The following is a 22389-nucleotide window of genomic DNA, read 5'->3' as shown; positions in this document are numbered from 1 at the left end:
TGTGAAAATTTGGCTGAAATTCCTGAAATTTTGGACATTTCCAAAAACTTAAGCCAAAATTTGCAAGATAGCAACTAAGAAACCCTATTTCTATTTGAATCCTCCCAAATTGCAAAAGTTCAACTGAAATCTTTTTAACATTTGGTGATTTTACAGTTAAAAAATATAAATGGCATCACAAAAGACAAGTTCACCAATATTTTTTGAAAATAGTGGATAATAAGCTTAATGCCAAATCTGCATGTACCACTTCAGTATACATTCAGATTTTTGTCTTCCTTTGAACACAATAACAGCAACAACCACCACCAACGCGCAACGGGCTCTCCACTCCTAGTCACTAAGTAGTGCTATTCTGTCCTTCGGGGGACTCCGATCCCACCAAATCATTAAACCTGGCGGCTGCTCGTTCTTTGATCAGTGATTCACCGGCCACTAGATCCAGGGATCCCACCTTATTCTCAAACCTGGTTTCCCACCTTAAATTCCAATAGGTGGGATTAACCATATGAATCCTTTTCTGCTGTTCTACAAAATCCAGTATAATATCCTCAGAAAGTAGAAGTGTTGTCAAATCCTTTCTTATTACCTCAGTCCAAGTTATTCAAGGTCTACCCTATTCTTCCTGGCCTATATGTCAACTAAATTGCTCTAAATTATGCTATAATCCTTACTCTAAATTTTTTAAGTCTCCAATCTTCTTCATTTTAAATCTTCTATATATCTGGTTGACCAAGACTATCCATATATGAAGCAAAAAAACTACATCGCTCCTCCCCAATCAAACAGGAATTTACAGCCTTAGTGTTATCCTCATCAAATTCTTTGGACTAAGAATACAGTTTAAATGTTCAATCTTGGTGTTTGACACTTCAGCTCCTGACTGCAGCTTCTTAAATTCCCTCATAAGATCCCAGAATGTTGAAAATCATAGTCTATGTGCAGATTGAGTTTTCCTCTCTGAACAAACGATGAATTTCACATGCACATACACTCAATTTGCATAAGGTGAACAAACCACCATTTTCTAAGTCGCCACAAAAGAATATTTTGGAGGATTTCAGGCCATAATTTTATGTGCTCATCTAGTTTAGTAAGCTCTAACCCGCACATAGTTGATATTGATGCATATGTGTGTGTGTGAGAGAGAGAGAAGGCATTTCTATTTTCTTTCAGTTCATCTGTAAGCAGACTTAGAGGGGGGAAAAACATAAAAGCAAAGCAAATAAAAACTTAAGCCTCACTGAATCAATGAAATCATCAGCAATCTCCAAAAGAAGATCTTCCACTTCAGGATCGAGCTTTCCTCGCGAATCCACCTGTGAACAACCAAAAGATGATCACCATAATAATTTTTTTTTTTTTAAATCATAAAATTGAAAAGAAAAGAAACAACTGGATTAATGTCCACATTCCAAATCATCCACCATAATTAATTTTCAAAACTCAAATTTGTTACTATAGCTCACAAACATAGCAAAGAAAATGAAGAGAACAAAAAAAAAAAAAAGGAAAAAATAAATAAATAAATGATGGAAAAACCTGTGAAACCAAATCCTGAATCTTTCTCTTTCCAAGAAGTTGATTGCTTGCTTCCGTTCCTTGGCTGGAACTGCCCCCTGGCGTAGTTGTGCCAGATGCAGCAGCATCTGGCTGTGATCCCGTCAAACTTAAAGATTTCTGGCCAGCAGGTCCTGGCAACCTGGGAGACTGCTGCTGCTGTTGGTGCAAAGGAAGTTGCTGTTGCGGAAGTTGCTGTTGCTGTTGCTGTTGCGGGAGTTGCTGCTGCTGCTGCTGCTGTTGTTGCTGCTGCTGCTGCTGCTGCTGCTGCTGTTGCTGTTGCTGCTGTTGCTGTTGCTGCTGCTGCTGCTGCTGCTGCTGCTGCTGCTGAAGCAGATGCGGATGCCCCATTGATGACTGCTGCTGTACCAGCTGGGCCAATTGCGGGTTTAAGGCCACTGAATTCTGCTGCAACTGAGTAGTTGAAGCCAGTTGCTGCTGCAAGAGGATCTGCTGTTGCCTTTGATGTAGACGGTATGAAGGAGAACCAGGAGCAGACATTGCTGGAATTTGCTTCAACCACTGTTGTTGTGACAAAGAATTCTGCATCATAGCTGGTTGACCATTCTGAGACAACCCAGATAACTGAGAGTTCATAAATGCTAGTGAAGATGTCCTTGGTAAGCTTTGAGCCTGTAATTTCTAGAAATAAATTAAATGTTCAAATCATGAGTAAAAAAAATGAACATAAAACAACACATGGAAAAGAAAATACAACAATATTGCATAAGTGACTAAACTTCTTCAGGAATCCAATCAATGCTACAGTGTGAGTGCATCTCAAGTCAAAAAATATATGCAAAAAAATCTGCACAAGGCTTTGAAGAACATGAGATTTTTTTTATATCCACTAAAATGCATGTTAAAATGAATAATGTCTATAATATTGGCAAAATAAGCAACATTTCTGTGAACATGCTTTGTACTACAAAGATACATTAGTTCCTTTCCCAAGCCCAGGTGTCTTCACAAAGCTGTTAAGATTGACCAATTCCAATAAAATCAGCGTCAAGATATTGCTAAAACAAATTCCCAATTGGTACATCAACAAATTCATACCTCAATGATTCTTCCATATCTTCAACTAATTGATCATAGAACTAAGAAATACATTGGTCCCAACTGATTCAAAATAAATCATGCTGCTTAAATTGGGCTTCATGATTCTATAATACTCATCTATACAAGGTTTTAAATCGAGAAGGATTCATAACATAGAATCAGTAGTCAAATACTAGTTGATGCACTACTAAAGCAGAGTAGCCAGCATATAAGCCAGAGGAGCTCAGAGCTCAGCAAATGTAAGAAGCAGGCAGGGTAGATAGAATTTGGTAGGGAAAGGTGCCAGTAAATAGCTTAGCTCGTTCCATATGTTAAGTAGAAAAAACAAGCATTTCCGGAGGTCTTTGGAAAACATGTTCTTATTTCTTCATATACACAGATTAAGGCCCACATGGAGATGTATGATCGCATGGTGTCCCTCAAACACTAGGAACTTTTTACTCACCTTTTATGTAAGAGAACTATAGAGAAGCGGAAAGAGAATATAATTTCGTGTTTTATGCTGGAAGTCAGCTACCTAATGCAACCCTCCTTTACCACAGCATGGGACCAATTGTGTGAATTGGCAGAAAAGAATTCATGTAACCGATCCCACTTAGTGGGCCTTAAGTCTTGGTTCGCTGTTGTTGTACAAGGTTCTACATTTTTATTTCAAATCAAATTTCAAGCACAGAAATTTTGTAGAAATCTCATTGTTGATTCTGATTTTGGTTTCAGCTTCGAATTTTTTTTTTTTTTTTTAAAGTATGAAAATTAAAAGTAAGGCATGGAAATTTCTTAATGAAACTTCAAAAATTGTCAATAAACATTATAATGCAAGATTTAGGGGCATTGACCCAAGTGGTATGGTTGGATTAGGCATTGACCCAATCTCTTTTGCTAGGTTAGCAGGTTGCAGCATTTTGAGTTGGCCTATTACCTGCTTAGGAGTTCCTTTAGGGGCCCATCCTACCACTGATTCTTTTAGGGACCATATTTTGATAGAATTTCTAGCAGGCTGGATGGGTGGAAAGGAGCATTTTTCACTTTTTGGATTGTATTACTCTTATCCTTGCTTGCCTTTCTTCTATCCCCTTGCACTATTTATCCTTTTTTTTTTAATTCCAGGGAGAGTTGCTCAGAGATCAGCCAGGTGCTGGCAAGTGGAAGAGAGATAATTTAGAAGGGTGGAACATTGTGAGTAGGTCTAAAAGAGAGGGAGGCCTGTGTCTAGGTATTTGGTGTCCAAAAACATTTCCTTAGTGGAGAAGTTGCAACAGGATTTTCCTTTAGAATTTCACACTCTCGAGCAGAAGGTAATTCACAGCAAATTTGAACTTCTACAAAATCGATGGGATGCTATTGCAGGGAGTTAATATTACTTACTTGAGCCCTTGGAAAATTGAGTCTCAAATTCATTGGCCTTTCATTCCTAATGTCCATCACAAAGTGGGTAATGGGGAGATGATCTACTTTTGAATGATAATTGGGTATGAGCCTTTGGCTTTGGGAGGACTTTCAACAAGAAAGAAAGTGATGAGCTAGCTTATTTAACTATCGTGCTTGATTCTTTTAATGTCCAAGTGGGTGGTGAAAGCGTTTTGAAGTCTTGATTCTTCTGAGAAATTTTCATGCAAATCTTTATTTTCTCATTTGGTCCATGACCCTTACATAGCCCTCTTGCCCGTTGTTCTCTAACCTGAAAAGCAAAAGTTCCTTCAAAGATCAAGGCATTTTCTTAGACTTGGACTGCCATAGAAAACCAATATTAATCATTTGCTTCAGAAGCTAAGACTAAACAAAGCCTTGTCTCCCAATGATTGTGTCCTCTCTTTTAGGGATGAGGAAAATAGCTCACTTGTTTTTACATTGTCCCTGCTCTCAGGGACTTTGGAATAGTTTATTTGTGATGTTTGGTGAAAATTGGGAGTGCCTAGCTTCTTTGGAGATTTTGGTGAGAGGAAAGTTTTCAGGCCATGAACTGTTCTAACTATTATTTGGCGCATACTGGAAAGAAATGATGGAATCTTCAAGGTGTTGCCACTTCCACTAATATGCTTCAGGGCAGAGTGGTCTTCATAGTGTCCCTTCAGACCTCGGCAAATGGATTCTTTCAGCATGTTTCTTTGGAAGACAAACAGCGGGATTGGTTGGCTCAACTCTATTGGATTATCTTGCATTTATCTTCTATATAGCTTCTTTCCTTTTGTACCGGAAGGATATCTTGTTCCCCCTGGTTTTTTCTCCTTTTTTTATTTTTCATTATTGTACCCCTTCTTTCTTTCTTTAATAAAATTCTTTGTTTATCAAAATAATAATAATAATAATAATAGATTGAGAAAAAAAAATATTATAAATAAAAAACAGGAATGAAGTGCATGTAGTATATAAGGTGCAATAAATGTACATGATAACCATATTAAAAATATTCATTTTAGTTAATATGAATAACATCAACAACAACAAAACTAAGCCTTAAGCCCCACTAGGTGGGGTCGGTTATATGAATCCTTTTCCGCCAATTTATGCAATCATGGATCTTTCTTTTTTTTTTTTTTTTTGACAAATTCAAGGATATTAAATCCTTACTCACTATCTCTTTCCAAGTTATTTTAGGTCTACCCCTACCCCTTCTACTACCCCCCACAGTAACTAATTCACTCTTCCTCACTAGCGCACTATGTGGTCTACGTTGCAAGTGTTCATACCATCTGAGTCATCCCTCCCTTATCTTATCTTCTATAGGAGCAATACCCAACTTACCATGAATTTTTTTCATTCCTTAATTTAACTTTCAATGTTATACCACTCATCCATCTAATCATTCTCATCTCGGCAACTTTTACTTTTTGGATATTCTTTTTCTTTGTCGCCCAACATTTTGATCCATATAACATAGCTGGTTTTATAGATGTCCTATAAAACTTTCCTTTTAATTTTAAGGGCATTCTACGATCACAAAGCACACTTGAAGCACTTCTCCATTTTACCCAACCTGCTTTAACTCTATGCATTACATCATCTTCAATTTCTCCTTCAGCTTGCATAATGGATCCAAGGTATCAAAATATACAAGTGTTATTGAGCTAGAATCCTTGCTGAGTTATGAATCTCAAATTTCAAATCGTTAAAGCTTTGTTTCATAATCAAAACTTTAACAACTTTGTTGAAATTTTGAGATTTCAATAAATTTTGTAAGATAGCAATTAACTACTGTTTCAATTTCCGGGGTTATGAAAGTGGAATTCTGATGGGAACTTCAATGATTTCATGGAAATTTAAGACCATGCATTTATGTTCTTAATCACATTGTGCACACAATCATCAGGATGCTTACTCAAAATTGAATTTGGGAAATTTTCTTCCTCCTCAAATTTTTTCAAATTCTTTTTTCATTGTTTTTTTGATAGCAAAAGAAAATTCATTAATAGGGAAACAATTTACAAGGGAGAGAACAATATATCTCCCATAAAAATCTGGAACAAACCAGAAAAAACTAAAACTTCAAAAAACAGAAATCAATCCAACTAGTTCTTCCAATCCCTATTTAAATCCTGAAAGCTAGCTTCCCTGAAAATTCCAAACCCAACACACCAAAGTCAGTCAAGAACTATATCTTTTCCCGCATCAAATACGTATTCAACTTCTTCCCATAATAAATCCGCAGGTCAAGTTCCAGCCATAGACCCCATAAAACTACATACTTGCTGCACTTCCATAGAGCTGTCCTATCCTTCTTCTTAAGCCTGCAAATGAACAAGGGCAAACCCAACTCTCTTCCATAAAACCAAACAATTTCTACTCCAAGTCCTCCATGCAAAATGACAACACAAAAAGAGATAAAAGGCTATTTCAGAATTCGTACAACGGAGCATGCAAACATCTGGAGAGAGAGCCTTCAAAAGTGTCCTAGTCTGCAGCAAGTTATTGGTATTAATTTTGTTAAGCATGACCAACCAAGTAAAAGCTTTAAATTTTGGAGGAACTTTAACCTTCCAAAGAATAGGATAAAGAGGATAAGGAGATTTTGAATAGTCAAAAACTCAGAATGATTTACAAAAAGCAACCCCCAAATGATCCAGACACCAAGAATGAACATCCCTACCCAAGGATAATTCGCAATTGTCCAATATACAAGGAAGACAACTCCACAATCTCCTTATCATTTAGAGGTCTCCTTAAACGAAGATTCCAAGAGACTAGAAAGCCACTCCCATTATCCACAAAGAAAGAGATAACTATATTTGGCTTAGAACACAATCTAAAAAAACAAGTAAAAGAAGTGGAAACAGAATTGTTCTTGAGCCATGGGTCTTTCCAAAAACGAATCTAGGAACCCCTCCCTGCTAAAATATTGGGTGAGGGGTGAAAATAAAGTAAATATGGAAAATAGACCACCACAGACTCCCCAAAGAACATCATAAGCTAGTATTGGTATCCCACCATTCTTATCCAACCCAAACTTACTACAAATAACTCCATGTCATAGGGAATTATCTTCTAAAGGGAAGTGCTACAACTATCTAGCCAAAAGAGCGGTGCCCCCCTTCCTTTTTAAACTTACAAACCTCCGCCAACTTACTAAATGGTCCCTACAACCCCTAGACCAGACCACAAAAAATCACTCATAACTCTCCCAAGCTTGCTAGCAACTCCCACTGTGATTCTAAAAATAAATTAAAAAAATACAATGAATGCTAGAGAGACAAGCTTGGATAAGCGTAAATCTACCCCCAAAAGAGAAAAGGGAACCCTTCTAACCATCTAATCTCTTCATAATCCTCTCCACTATTGGATTCTGAAAATTCACCACTCTAGGATTCCCCCCCGATGGAACCCCTAGATAGGTTAGGGGCCAATCCAATAAATCACACCCCACATCTGCTGCCCAATCTCTAGTTCTCTCATTGGGTACATTTAGGGCTGCTACCACTTTTCCCCATATTAGTCTTAAGCCTAGAAACTCTCTCAGAAACATCAAGTATACCGATAATTCTTCTAAATGAAAGGTTATGATTTCAAGAAATAAAATGGGTATCATCAACAAATTGAAGATAAGAAACCACCACCCCCTCATTGCCCACACCTAATCCTTTAACCAAAACCTCTATCAACTGCCCTATCCACCATCCCACTTAAAACATCAGCTACAAGTACAAATAAAAGGGGGATAATGGGTCTCCTTGTCTAATGCCTCTAGAAGCAGTAAAGCAAGATTTAGGTTCATCATTAACAATAACTGAAAACCACACATAGATAGACAGCCCCTAATCCACCTATGCCAATGTTCCCCAAAACCCTTTTTTCACAAAGACCTTATCCAGGAAACTCACAGCTCACTTTGTCATGTGCTTTCTCGAAATCTACTTTGAAAACAAACCCCCTCTTCTTATTCATACGAATGTCCTCCACCACCTCATTAGCAACCAAGATAACATCCACAATTTGTCTCTCCCCTCACACCCCCCCCCCCCCCCCAAAAAAAAAAAAAAAAAAAAAAAAACAAAAGCACTTTGGGCTCTAAAAACAGCATCATTGGGAACCGCACTCAACCAATTAGCTAAGACTTTAGTGATAATCTTACACACACTAGAAACAAGACTAATAGTTTTAAAGTCCACAACCTTTGAAGTTCTTGCTTTCTTAGGCACCAAGTCTACAACGTTGGAATTGATACTCTTGCTCAAAATCCCATTCCCATAGAAATCAGTGAAAACTTCAATAAAAAAATCAGCCTTAACTATCTTCAACAATCTTGAAGGAAGGCCATGTTAAACCTGCGGAGCCTTATCTTCATCCATCCCAAATACCAACCCCTTCACTTCCTCCTCATCAAATGGTCTCTCTAACAAGTGTAGTTGATTAGTATAGATAGGATCCCAATCTAAATCGTCTATCATAGGTTTATTATGACTATCTCCTCTGAATACAAATGACGAAAGTCAATAATGATAGATGATGTCAAACACTGATCATTAGTATTCCTCCCATCCCCCAAATCTGGCTCCCTAATCAAATTTTTCCTCTTGTTTCTATTGGCTAATTTACGGGGGAAAAAAAAAGAGGAATTACAATCACCGTCTTTCACAAACTTAAATTTAGTCTTTTGCCTCCAACCCCTCATTTCCTTAAAAATCACCTCTTCCAACTCATTTTTAATAAGGACTCTTCTAGCCTCCTCACTATCCAACAACACTACCTCCTCCTCCTTTCTATCCAACCCACCAACTTGCCTAAAAGACTAGATTTTCTAAGTCTAAAATCACCAAACTCCCCCTTATTCCAAACTTCCAATTTTTCCTTCAACCTTCGTAATTTCCTCATGAATTTAAAACCATCCCAACACCTCTCCACTTCCTCCCCCTATGAATCCCTAACCAAAGTCTTAAAAGTCGCATAGTTTAGCCACATTTCCTCAAACCTGAGAGGGGTAGGACCCCATGACACCTTACTAGACTCCAACAAAATAGGAAACTGATCAAGTGAATAAAGCATTCCTCAAAAGAAGATCTCTCAACCTGCAATCCCTAATTAAAGAGTCAAACTTGAACATACTTGCGGTAGTTCTTCCCCTTCCCCCCTCCCCCACCCCCCCCCCCTCTCTCTCTCTCTCTCTCTCTCTCTCTCTTGGAAATCTAACTGCGCTGAAAGCTCCTCCCATGATCCCCAAATGGGAATAAAAGCCAAAGATATAGCAAAGCTCTTCCCAAAGGAAGTTCCTCAAGGTAGGCCTAGAAGGACCATAAACTGATGAGACCCACCACTATCCCCTACCTTTAATTTCAAATAAAACCAATAGAGGAAAAAAAAAAAAAAAAGGGACACCGGTCAAAGTATCCACTTTCGAAATAGAGGTCAAACCCTGTAAGACAAGAATGCACCCTTAAGCACCTCTAGAAGGCAAAAATTCCCAATACCTACAACTTGCACCCTAAACAATCTTCACTACACCCCCCATCTATCGTTTCCAATTTAGTTTACTAGATAAGGATAATATTGGAGGAGTTCTTATCCAAAACCTCCTTAACCAAGCTCCCCTTCCTCAAACTATCTAATCCTCTCACATTCCAACTAACTATCTTCCTAACCTAACCTATTTACCGCCCTTATCAACACCTTTCCCACCCCTATAATTGATTGATGACACTGAATTTTTTAACTTCTTCTAGACTTTCTTCTTCCTTCTCTCATACGTCCAAGGGCTCAAACCTAACCTGATCGATTTACCAACCGAGTCAACCAACTCCAAACCCATGTCTTCAAGAAAAGCAGGGCAATTATGACTTCTTGTCCATCCTCAAGGAGTTTGAGTCGGCAGTGTTTTGCATGCCATATCTCCTTGTTTCTTTTTCCTCCTCTCCTCAATCAATATTAGCAACATGCCTTCTACCTATCTGGTTAGATACAATAGCTTTTTGGCCCATTTTTGAAGCTTTTCAACATCCAAGACACCTTAAATAGAACCTAAATTCCTCTGTTCTGCACCCTCACTCATTCCAAACTAAGAACTCTTTGTACCATAGCACCATATTCATTCAAAATTTTAAGACTAGGAATTGATTTTTCCTCTTTTTTTTCCACAAACGTTAGACATGTCAACCATTAACATAAAATCAACCGGCACAATTGCCCCCATCAAAAGGCGAGCGGCATGATCAAACACTTTATCCACTTATTTGGGAAGAGATAGGTAGAGCATTCTTCAGCATTGTTCTGGTTTCTATTTTCAAGATACAAGACACTTGTTCCCACACGTGCCCCAAGAAGGTAGCATTGCCAAGCTAGACTAATTTCAACAAAGCATTGCCACTTTCATCAACAAGAGAGAGTCATCTCCCCACTTTGCCAATTTCAATTAAATGAAAGGAGAAACACCACTTCCAGGCTTCTCTATATTAGCTAGTTGTCTAATTGATATAGCTACTCATAGGAAGATAATAGAGCAAGATGACATCTTTAAGAAGCAAGATCACATCTTTAAAAATCTTCATCGTTCAAATTGGAAATGCAAATAGGCTCAAATTTAGGCTCATGATCAGTTATGTTCTTCTATGATTTGACCAATTTCATGGTGATGTTGTTGAACACAAGTGAAACGAGATTTCCGCTCACATGGGGAAGGCAAGTGAAGGGTTAATACCATAAAAGACCTAACCATATGGTCAACACCCAAAAAGTTTTGGGCCACAAGGACTACCACCACGGGAAGTGGTAAAAGCACAAGATAAAATTGCAAAAGAAATGAAAGAAAATTGAAAAACCACAACACAGAAATTTACATGGTTCGGCACTAGGGCGATCCAACAAAGCTTGGTTTCTATCAAGGTGCATAGAAGTATAACATGAGAGTTCAACACCTCTCTCCCTCAAATTGTGAAACCCCACAAATCCTATCCTAACGCAAAAGGAAGAACCGAAGGTGAACTCTCTCACATTGGATTGAAGTACATTCCACCGAACATACCCTTCTCTTCCTATTGTTATGTGGCCATGATGCAACACTCCCTTTTATTGACCCAACAAGCATGAAGGCCAACGACACATTAAATAATCAAGCCAATATTTATGTATTTTTCAGAAAAATTCTGAAAATATGTTCTTGCATGCTTGGGAAGAGTAGCCATGTTGTTATCAGATGTAAGGAATCTTGGAGGAAAAGCCACCACACTACCCAGTCAACCATTAATGCCTTGGAAAGAAGCCCCCTCTAATGCATACAAATCCAAGACAATTTGATCTTGAAAACAAGCTTGGCAAAGCAAACCATGCCCATGCCAACTAAATTTAAATTTTGTATGCATGCACCATGCAAGGTTCAACTTGCTAGATAGCTACCTCCTTTTTTAAAAAAAGAAAAATTTGATAAGTTGGGTCTCACCACATAGGAGGGACTAACCCAACAAATGTCCACCTCACACACATGGTGCCACCACCAAGCTCATAACCTCCACCTTGATAGAAAATAACCACTTGCCGCCTTGTCATACCACCAAATTTATCTTGGCTTGAAACATTGAGGAGCTCCACAAGTCCTATCCTTCTTTATTAGAAATAGCATGATCCTTTCCTCAAAGTAAACCTTTGGTTTGTTGCTCAAAACATCTTCCACTTCTTCTATGGGAAGCACTTTCTTTTCTATGTGCTTGACCAACCCACTTTTTGCATAATATGTTATTAATTAACTTGTGCAAGTTTCCAACTTAGAATCCTTTCATCACCACAATGGCACCTTTGATATTATGATACAGCCACCATGATTTATGAACTTATATCCTCTTGAATCTAATTCCTAAAGCTAAACCAAGTCTTCCTTCAAATTGGGCACGTGCATAACATTTACAAGAGTTCTCAAAAAAACATTTACATTTTTATCTAGACATTACCAACTTCCGCCACTATAGATTTTGAGTTGTTTTTTAATGACTTCTCATGTTCACTTGACTGTCCTCTAATAGCAAGAGCTTCATTTTGCACCAAACTTGTAACTCTATGATTGCATTCCTCCAAAGTTCATTGGCGCCATCACATTATCTAATTTGAGTATTTTTTACATTGAGTAGCTCAAGGCCATGACTAGACTATCATTAAGCAACATACAAAGGAAAGTCACCACATTGTCTTCATCCTACAATCTCACACCACGGCTCTCTAATTGACTTAGGAGCTTGTGGAAAGCATAAAAGTGATTCAAGAAGTTGGCACCTTCACTCATCTTCATGAAGTAGAACTTCTCTTTCGAAAGAGAGATTTAGCTTGACACAAGCTTCCCAATCTTTCACACAAATTGGCAGTCGTCTCTTAACTTCTACATTGAACATGATATCATCAAATACACATGAACGGGTTATAGAAACTACTCTCATGTCCATCCACAAAAATCATCATCAATTGTATTTTTTGGCTTGTTTTCCTTACTCTCCCAAATTGTACCAAGACAAAACTTTTTAACTTCAATAGTTCAAAGTTCTTTTTACTGTCAAACTTCTCCACCCTAAACCGGTTGTTGCAACCCCCTCCATCTCTCCTTTTAAGCAATATTGTCAAACAACTTATACATGAAAAAATCCGGCTCTAATACCCTTTGTTGGCACAAGGAACATGCAACACAAATGGTAAAAGCACAAGATAAAATAGCAAGAAAAATGAAGGACAATTGAACTACTACAACACAAAGAAAGTTAGGTGGTTCAATACTAGGCCAACATCCATGGGTAATTTGATAAGGCTATAAGAGTTTGGTCGCTAGGGTAAAGAAATACAATAAAAGAGTTCAACACTTCTCTCTGTCCATTTTTTGAGAAATCCCTTTTCTAACCCTAGAAAAGAACAGTATAGGAGAAAGAACCCAAAATGAACACTATACAAGACTCTCACTCTTGTTAGAATTTACCCTCCACAAAACACACTTGGCCATGAGACAACAGTCCCTTCGATAAACCCAACATGCATAATGACCAAATACCTAACTCATGCAGCAATATTTATGCATTTTTGGTTGAATACTCTTGCATGCTTAGTAAGATTAGTCGTGCACATTGTCAAATGTAAGGAGTTGTGGAGAAAAATCCAACATGCTACACAATTAACCATGCTCGCCTTGGAAAGAAGCCCCCACTAATGTATACATACCCAAGACAAAAATAAATTAAATATATTTTTAAAATAAAGAAAAATATTAAGAAAGTCACAAATATAATAGAAAAACTCAAATATCTTTTGTAAACTACATGTTGGCCATTAAAAAATTGCTAAGTTCAATTCATCATATAAATCATGACCAGAGATAGCTATAACAGTTCAAATTATTTTTAAGAACTACGATACAACTCTCAATTAGTTCAAAAAAGGAAAGATTCAAGAGTTTTAGAAATCAACTCATATTTATGACGTTTCCTTTATATAAACATGGAGTTAAAATTTTCTAACCAAATCTAACTAGAGAATCATACACCCAAAAATGTGTAAGCCTCAACTTAAAAGGTGCAAAAGGTTGTGCCTTTTGTACAAATGCTTAAGCCTCAGGCATGTAATGTGTTAGCCTCTTTGGAATTTGGTATTTCTATATTAAGCCTCAAGGTGAGCCTCGATTGAGCCTTTTAAAACATTGGTGGGACCAACTCACAAAAAGTATTATTGGAATCTAAAGGACACGCCTCCTCATGCTTACTAGTGCAAAACATGTGGTACATTCAAGGGAACAAGTTATCGAAATTATGTTGGGATTTAACTGAAAAAAAGAGCACAACCATCACAAAAAACATAATAAAAAAAACTGCAACCCACCAATTTTTTATAGTCAGTAGTGTCCCCTAAGAAAGTATAGATTATAGAAAGACTAGATGTGGACCACCATGTGGTATCATGTTCAGTGGTATGATATTCCTTCCACCTCCATATTTTCTTAGTCAAATATTCAGCCTTTACTTTAATGCCTAGCTTCATCATCCTCCAGTGATCAGGCATCTCATAGTAACATTTTTCTTTTTCTATCTCATGTGTTCTAGTGTTAAAAATGTTAAAATTGCCAACGGGCAGTTACCCACTTTCTGGAAAAGAACACTTGCATACTTCTGTCTTTGCAGTTCAATTCTTCATTTCCTGAAATGGATGCTAACCTTCACACGTCAAAAACATGGTATTTTAACTTCATTTTTCCATCAAGTAGTTCTTTGCTAAACGTAGAGACAGACAGATTACTGGAATGACCATGAGAAGCATGGGCTTTATACCTAGAAGCATAATGGTTGCCCCATATTTTTACAAAGTAGTGGTGATACTTCTGGACTTCTAACACAAGAAGTCAGCAAAAAAAAAAACTACTATCACTGTTTAAGTCACCTGTTTCATTCTTAGTCAACCTTGGAATCGAATAAATCTACTTTTATTGCAAATTGCAAGGTAAATCCTAGGAATTGCAATAAAAATTGAAAATTGATGTTCTTCACCTTATATAATTGTGCTTTACATGGTGTGGAGACCAGCTCGATTCTTTACTTCTTGATACTTTTTGACACATTCATAGACGATTACTGACAATGTCTTCCTCGAAAGAAATATGTGTACGCACCACATACAAATTGGCATAAAGAAGCCAGTCTTTTATCATTCAATGCTATTATCAAATATTGAGCACCTAATTAGAGAAATAAACATGTGTATTGCAGTATCAGGCCTTACATTCTTATGCCTCCTGATCATGAATTTGAACATCAAGCGTCCAATATCAAGTCACTTTTCTTTTTATGGATAAATAAAAATTTCATTCAAGAATAAGAAATCCAATGAAATCATGAACAAATTTTAGTATTCTATCAAGATATTTCATTCAAGAATAAGCTTCCCAAAGTAACTTATTCTTCTTAGTTTCCATGAATGCTTCTGATAATTTTTTTCAAAAGCTGAAAAAATTTTAGACTTTTAGTTGCACGTAACTTATCAATTGCATCCCGACTCATATTCTAAAGTATAAGGCACTGGCACCATACTGTTTACTCTTCTGTTTGTACTTCTTCCCTCATACCCCTAAAAATATTTGAGTATTGTTTTTAAGCTGGTAACCATTGAAACTGAACTTGATTCTAAGGCTTGAAATGCATCTTTTTTTTTTCTTTCAAGAAGAAAAACATGCTTGAGCCGACTTCAGGTTTAACTTAGCCCAAATCAGTTTAACCCAACCAGGACCCTTGTCGGTACAATTCAGGCCATCAAAAACGAAGTAAAGACAATCACAAACCTCAACAAACAGTGGTGATGTGAGAGCAAGTTCATTGACATCCTAAGAATTGCAAGAAGTTAGCACAATCAAAAGGATTCCATAAAATTAATATTTAAATAACATAAAATATGCAACATATTACTGTAATAGAGAGAAGCAAATAACTTCTTTTAAAATAATGATATATATGCAAATCTAGGAACAAATAGAAGCATACGGTAAACTTAAATTCATTTATGAGTGTTTAGATATTTAGGCTTTGGTTATAATAGTCATCAGAGTATAAACCATGACATCTATGACCACAGGAGAGTCCCTTTTTTCAATAGATACTCAAAAGTTGAACCATTTTAGTTTGTCTAACACAACGAAGGGCAATATCATACCTGAGAGGTGAGTGAAGATTGTTGTGACAATTGCTGCCTCATTTGCCCCTGGTTCATCCGCTGCTGGGCAAACGCAAGGGGGGCATTTACTCTGAGTTGTGAATTCAAACCAAGTGAACCAATCACTCCCATTGCTTGCATTCCAGGCAAAGCTTGCCCATGAGAATTGCCCGCATGTAACTGGGTCCCTTGGGCTAACCCCGTTTTCTGCCTCGGCTACACCCAAAATTGTACTTATTTCAAAAGGGTATATGAATATGACTTCAGTTTTGTCAAAAAGACATGAAAAATAAAAGAATGATCAATCTGAATCAGTCTCCGAGATAACCAATGTAACAATTTTTTTCTAACTCAGAACGTTAACATTTTATTTAATAATAAAGAATTTAATAAATATGAAAATTATGATTGTGATTGAAAGTTTGATCCATACCGATGCAAGCAACTGCGGCTGCAAATTAAACTGCGCAGCAGCCGCAGCAGCGGCGGCTTGGCCGGACAACATAGGCAGGTGACCGCTCTGGGGCATCAATGCCGAACGTGACAAATTGCCCGTAGCCAACTGCTGCTGCTGTTGCTGATTCTGCTGCTGCTGAACCGTAGAACCGCCAAAATTCATCTGCCCGTAGACCCCCGCTTGCTGCCGCATTGCACCGGCAGCCCCAACACCAAACTGCTGCTGCTGCTGCTGTTGAATTTGATGCAATCGCGACATTGACGGCGACCTCTGCAAGCTCTGCTGTAATTGGTAACTCGACGCCGTACCCATCAAATTCTGCTGCTGCTGCTGCGGTTGTTGCTGCTTTTGTGGGTAATCCAATCCAACCGTGGGGGCGATCTGCTGCGACTGCGATGGGGTTAGAGCGTTAACCTGGGGAAGGGGATGAAGAGGGGGAGACGACATCTGCGGAATATCAATGGACGGAGAGTTCGAAATGTTGGAAGGGGAGGGCATGGCCGGGTTTGTTGATGGGTTTTGGGATATGGGTTCAATTGCGTTCGGCGATTGGAGAGGTTTTGGGGAAGAAACGGAGGTCTCGGCCATTGTCTTAGCTTTGCGATTCGAGAAGATTGCGACGGGTTTCTGCTGTTCCTTGCTAAGCCATTGCTATGGCTTCCAAAAAGAATTCAATTGGTGGGTCGCCGTTGGGAGAATTGAGTTCCAGAATAAAAGTTTCAGAGAGAGAGAGAGAGAGAGGGAGAAGGGAAGGGAAGGGGAGAAGGGAGGGGGGAGAAAGTTTCTCTGCAGTTGGAAATATCTGCAGTGATTACATTCGTTCGTTAAATGTCAGGAGTATCGCATTTTGAGTCTCAAGACCCACCAATAAGATCTGCTTAATTCGAAGAATATAGATTTCCGGGATTTCTTCGTTTTCTAAATTTTGAGAGTTCTAAAGAAGTAGGGATTCTATAAACTCGGGCTTTTGAACTTACAAAATTGTCTGTCTAATACCCAAAAAATATATTTTTTAACTTATAAAATTGTCTCAATATATTTTATTAATTAAAGGAAAAGGAGGCCTTTTTCAAAATAAAATCCTCAAAAATTGTGATTCCATAACTCTCCTTCTATTCTCAAAGTTAGGGATCATTTAAATAAAAAAATAATTTTATAAAATAACATTCTTAAAATTACATTCTTGAAAATAGGATGCCTCTAATATAGGTGTTTTGGTTTACTTTAATTGTGTTGTAATACTTCCAAAACTATACATAAAAAAATATACTCGCGTCGATGCTTTGATTTAACATGATAATCTTAGCATGTATTTTAAAAAGATAATCATTATACCATGACCCATGTATGAAAAATAATTATAATCTTAGTACCAAAAATTATTAAGAATGTATACCTAATTAAATTTGTGCTTAAAAATTCAATCATCATAAATTAAAAATTAAACACTAAAAAATCTAGTCATTGTAGATGAGAATGAAATTTTCATAACTTAACCAAGAATGATGCCAGTGAAATTTTCATGCTTTTGTGTGAAACCTTTAGATAATATTTAGTATGAATTTTAGATCTTAAATTTAGATTTGGATGAATTTGAATAAATTTCAATATAATTTTATATATTTTATTCAAATCCAATACAATTCCAAATCCAAAATCAATCAAACTTAATATCATTTTCCAAAAAATGACAAAAATTAGCATTTTTCTTACCTCAAAATAAATATCAAAATGGATGAATGGAATTTACCAAACCAAAGAAATTGTGACACATGTAGTTTTAAAATACTCACAACCCAAAAACATTCATTCTGTGTGGATAATGGATTCAATTTTCAAAAAAAAAAAAAGGAAATTAAAAATAACATTAATTAGTATCATTAAGACAAAAATTTGTTCAAATGTGACTAACTTGAGACCCCATCCAGAGACATGTAAGATAAAACTTTCGTTCATTGATTTTGTTATAAAAATTATTTACATTTACCGTCCTCGATTACCAATATGACCTAAGTGTCCTCCAAATATCAGACTAATTAAAACTCACATAAATATCTTATACTCGTATAATTATTTTTTCTCAATTTCTAAATATTCTAAAATGTGTGAATGAACAATAAATTTCAATAAAAAAGTAACTGGATTTTTTATCCAACAAATTACAATAGGAGTAAAATTTTTAGCTTCGTTATAAATGAATTAGAAAAAAAAAAAAAAACAGCTCAGTGCACAAACTAAATAAAAACATATTACACCTGCATCATGTATGTTAAAATCATTTTGATATAAATGGAATGTGAAAAATTACTAAACACAGCGGCGCAAGAAGCCATTTTCTTGCACAAAAGTCATGGTTTAGCTATGCTCCACTATTCTCAGGCAATCAGCGTAGCACGCTTTTTCACCAAGGTCAAGAAATTAACCAATGTTTGGAAGGGAAAAAAAATATTAACACATTTGAGGTAGCATAATGTTACATTGAAGCAACTTTTATGGTAGGATTCTTTACAATCGCTTGGTTGTCCTTTCTACAATCCTACACACCATACCCATAAGCAGTTCATATTTCCACTAATACACAGACCTGAGACCACCTGAAGGACCGAAGGGGAACATAAAATTTTTGTTCCAAATTAGCGCCCTCACAACAAAAGCTTCCACCAAAGGAAAGAAACTAAAATCCAAAATTTCTCTACAATTGGAATGTACTCATGGGATTGGCAAAGAAATGTTCACGGAAAATTGACTTGGGCTTCCTGAAGCTGCTCCCAAGAAGGCTCCCCAATATGGCGGGAGGTGAATCAGATGTCGTTTGATGCATCTTCCGCTTGAACAGGTGGTTATCCAAAATCATCAACTCCAACAGTCTTCTGCAGCTCTGGAAAATTTTGAACCCGAGCAATGACATTAATTCGTGCAAAAAAAGAGCATGTAACTCAGGTAAAGGGCAATTTCCTTGTTAACAATAATATTATCTCAATTATGCCCCTAGGGCTGGGGGTGGAAATTTGAAGTTGGCGAGTTTAATATTGAGGAATCTTAGAAGTGCACTAAGTCTGACTTAAATGAAGGAGGAAGTAAACTTCAGAAGGACAAGAAAACATGTCAGGTTATTTTGGAAGAGGATAGTGAGTATAATAGTCAATTTGCTTGTGACAAGCCTTTTATATGACGAGACTCGTGAAAAAATGGATTATGTTTCTGATTCTTCTGATGCTCCTGGGGCATTTCTTATGTGCCTTCTCCTCCGCTTGAAGCTTTGGAGGATGTACCTATCTTTGAGGAAGGATTGGGTGTAAGCTTGGCTGCAATTAATCAATTTAGGCATGGATTATTTACTACTCTTGTGGGGGAGGATGGCGCTCAGAATGTTGGCACCCAAAATCTTTTGGATAATGAATTTGGGGCTGGCTGATCATGGAGGGAATGAAGTTCAATAGGATGGGGCCAAAAGAAAAGAGACCAAGTTCAAATGGAATTAGCAAGATTAAAGAGCTTTATCAACTACAAAGGGACGGGCTTATGGAGGGGTTTCCTTAATTAGGATGAGCTAGTTTTTTTTTTTCAAATTTCCTTTGTGTTCTTTTTTTCCTCTTGTTCTCCTTTAAGATTTTCTATCCCCACCAACACAATAATCCTCCCTTCTTTCTTTCCTAGTATATTTTCTTTCGTAATAAAAAAAATTGACAGGCTGCATAGTGTTTATTCCTAGGTCAAAGTTTAATCATTCTGGCAGCCATCAAAGAAAATGGTAGTTGTCCCGCAAAAAACGGATGAAAATTTTGGAACAATATTGCTTATTAGAAAAGCTAAGAAATACCACCTAGTAGGTAGCTGTCCCACCTACAAGAGGTTTAATCCAGTTATAGGTGGTGTTGTACTATGAAAAAAATTACAATAAAGTAAATTTCAGAACTGCTGAGCTTGGGATCAGTTAAATAGTGGCTCTTCATGAAAGAAGTTGAACTGCTTGAGGACTAAATATTCATCAGGAGGAAATTGAAGGTGACTGGATACGCAAGCAGTCAAAGAACAAATGCAGCTCCTTGGACAACTGATACTACAGTTAAGGATATCCAAAACCACATTCATCATTTTAATTTTCTTTATTGGATCATGTACACCAGCAAGCAAACAGGGCAGCAGACAATTAGCATATGGGTCAGAGATTCCCATTTTACAAAATTCTTAAAGCTAGATTAAGAGAATTTCAGCTCATGTGGGTCGTCATATTATCAATGAGGATGCAGTACTATTGCTGAATTTACAAAAAACATCATGCTTCCTATATTTCAATATAATAGTGATCGTGTTGTGGAGTTGTTCAATAATTTTTGCAATGAAATGGTTTTTCAGGAGGCCAGAATAAGGAGAATTTGGCAAAGGATCACACCCGAATGTGGTGGGTATTGTTGGGGAAGTTATATGTTGAGGAATCTAAGAATTGTTCTAAGCCTAAGTTAGATAAAGAAGTCCGTCATTTTCAGAAAAGAAGGGGGGGGGGGGGGGGGGCCCCCAAATAAATTGGGGGGATGGGGAGTGTTTATTTCAGAAGAGAACAGAGAATATGATAGTGATTTTGCATGTGATATTGGTCTATTGTTGGATGAGATTTATGGAAATTTGGATTAAATTTCTGGCTCCTCTGACACTTGGGGATATTTCTTAAAGAGGTGTTTTCTTAAGGGGTTGCTAGTCTTTTTTTGTTCCTTTTTTCCTTATTTGGTTTTTCTCTTGTTTGTTTTTTCCTGCAATGAGGACCTCTTGTCCTATCCTAGGTTGTAATTATCTCTTTCACCCTCTTAATATATTTCTTTCAAAAAATTTAAAAAAAAAAAAAATCCCTTCAGTTGAGATGAATAAACAAACACTGAAAAAAGAGCAGTTATCTTTTTCATTTTTATGGTTTTATTTTTTCTTTTTTTCTTCCCTCAGCACCTTGAAGTTGTATAAAGCAATAAGAATGCGAACTTCAGAACCAAATATGATGATAATCCCTCTCAAGCATCCCAATTTTCAAGAAGGAAAAATTGCAACCACAAAATGGGATACTACTGTAATTTATATGAGAACAAAATAAGGTAGACAGGGTACTAGGAATAGATTTTAAAGTGATGTGAGCATCTATAAATAAATAAAAAAAAATCCAAAAAAAATTCAGTCAATGGAGGATATTTAAATTGAATGACATACCTGAGGATTCAATACATTCATTCGGCAAACTATATCACCCTGTCACAATGGTAAAAAAATTATTAGAGAGCATCCATATTAAATGCTTAATCTGGACAACCTTTCATTCTGATCAAGGTTTGACCACTGAAAAATTCCAGTGGCCAAGCAGCCCAGCCAGGAAAGATGTTTCAGAAATTAAAAGGCAATTAATATTCACCAATTGCGCAATAGAAAGAGGTGGGGGTTGAGGGTGATACACATGTATATGCAACCAAAGTTCCTAAATCTATAATTAGATAAGCCTAAGCATTGTTGCCTACGTGATACACCATACTAACCATACACAACCTCACACACACACACACGTGTGCACGTGTCTGTTTCTGTGTTGTTGAGGAACCACAGTGAGTCATTTAGAGATTGAGAAAAATCCACAAAACCAAGAACACAGCAAACACAAGGGAAAACACATAAAAAAGATAAAACACAAGGAGAAGGTTCTCCATCCTTTCCACCCTAGGGGCAAAGCTGGATTTCCCATCAAATTTCTTGATGAAGTAGCCATGCCTCCAGTTGTCACTGCCGCAGTCATCTCTTTCCATAAGCCTTGCTCCAAATCATTTTGTTGGGGATGACCCCTGGTGAGCCCCACAGAAATCAAGAATAATCCATGCAACCAAGAACACAAGCCACAGAAGGAAAAGGCAAATAAACAAGATAAGGCACGAGAGACCTGATAAACAAATTTCCAAGACCAACAATAGCACTAGCTCTAGTGTCCTATAGCATCCCCCCATTCTACTTGAGCTCACATTTTCTGTGAATCACCTTATGAATTAACTTATGCCAAAAAAAATTAACCTCTAAGTGGAACCACCAAAACCATATCCTCACTAAAGAGATATTTTCACACCAAATTACCAGGCCCAGTCCCCCTCACCATTATCATTCTTATGCATACAAATCTCTTAACTAACGAGTGGTCCCTCTTACTGTGTCCAGCTCCCAACCATGCAACTCCCCCTTCAGCTTTTCTAACTCATGAACAACAGACA

General features: G+C 37.1%; 2 protein-coding genes across 7 annotated transcripts in view; both read right to left on the bottom strand.

Annotated features, from left to right (window-relative positions):
- LOC131164497 (transcription initiation factor TFIID subunit 12b) overlaps positions 1-17057 on the bottom strand; it is a 32561-nt gene extending 15504 nt beyond the window's left edge. For 2 of the 3 annotated variants that reach the window (XR_009139275.1, XM_058121746.1), the window contains exons 1-4: positions 16136-17057; positions 15703-15918; positions 1543-2193; positions 1245-1319 (exon numbers count right to left, since the gene is read on the bottom strand). Coding sequence is in view for 1 of the 3 variants with exons in the window: in XM_058121746.1 (XP_057977729.1) it covers positions 1245-1319; positions 1543-2193; positions 15703-15918; positions 16136-16747 (1554 nt within the window). In the remaining 2 variants the exon portion in view is untranslated. Of the gene's footprint in view, positions 1-1244; positions 1320-1542; positions 2203-15702; positions 15919-16135 lie in introns of all 3 variants that reach the window. The other variant, XR_009139274.1, reaches the window with a different exon arrangement.
- A 1530-nt stretch (positions 17058-18587) lies between these two features.
- LOC131164495 (uncharacterized) overlaps positions 18588-22389 on the bottom strand; it is a 66403-nt gene continuing 62601 nt past the window's right edge. For all 4 annotated transcript variants that reach the window (XM_058121742.1, XM_058121743.1, XM_058121744.1 and 1 more), the window contains exons 17-18: positions 21353-21391; positions 18588-19037 (exon numbers count right to left, since the gene is read on the bottom strand). In XM_058121742.1, coding sequence (XP_057977725.1) covers positions 18852-19037; positions 21353-21391 — 225 coding nt within the window. In that variant the 3' untranslated portion in view covers positions 18588-18851. The remainder of the gene's footprint in view (positions 19038-21352; positions 21392-22389) is intronic.

This window comes from Malania oleifera, chromosome 9, assembly GCF_029873635.1.
Source record: "Malania oleifera isolate guangnan ecotype guangnan chromosome 9, ASM2987363v1, whole genome shotgun sequence".
Classification (NCBI taxonomy): domain Eukaryota; kingdom Viridiplantae; phylum Streptophyta; class Magnoliopsida; order Santalales; family Ximeniaceae; genus Malania; species Malania oleifera.
The sequence above is the reverse complement of the archived record's forward strand: the minus strand, read 5'-3'. Positions and strand labels throughout refer to the sequence as shown.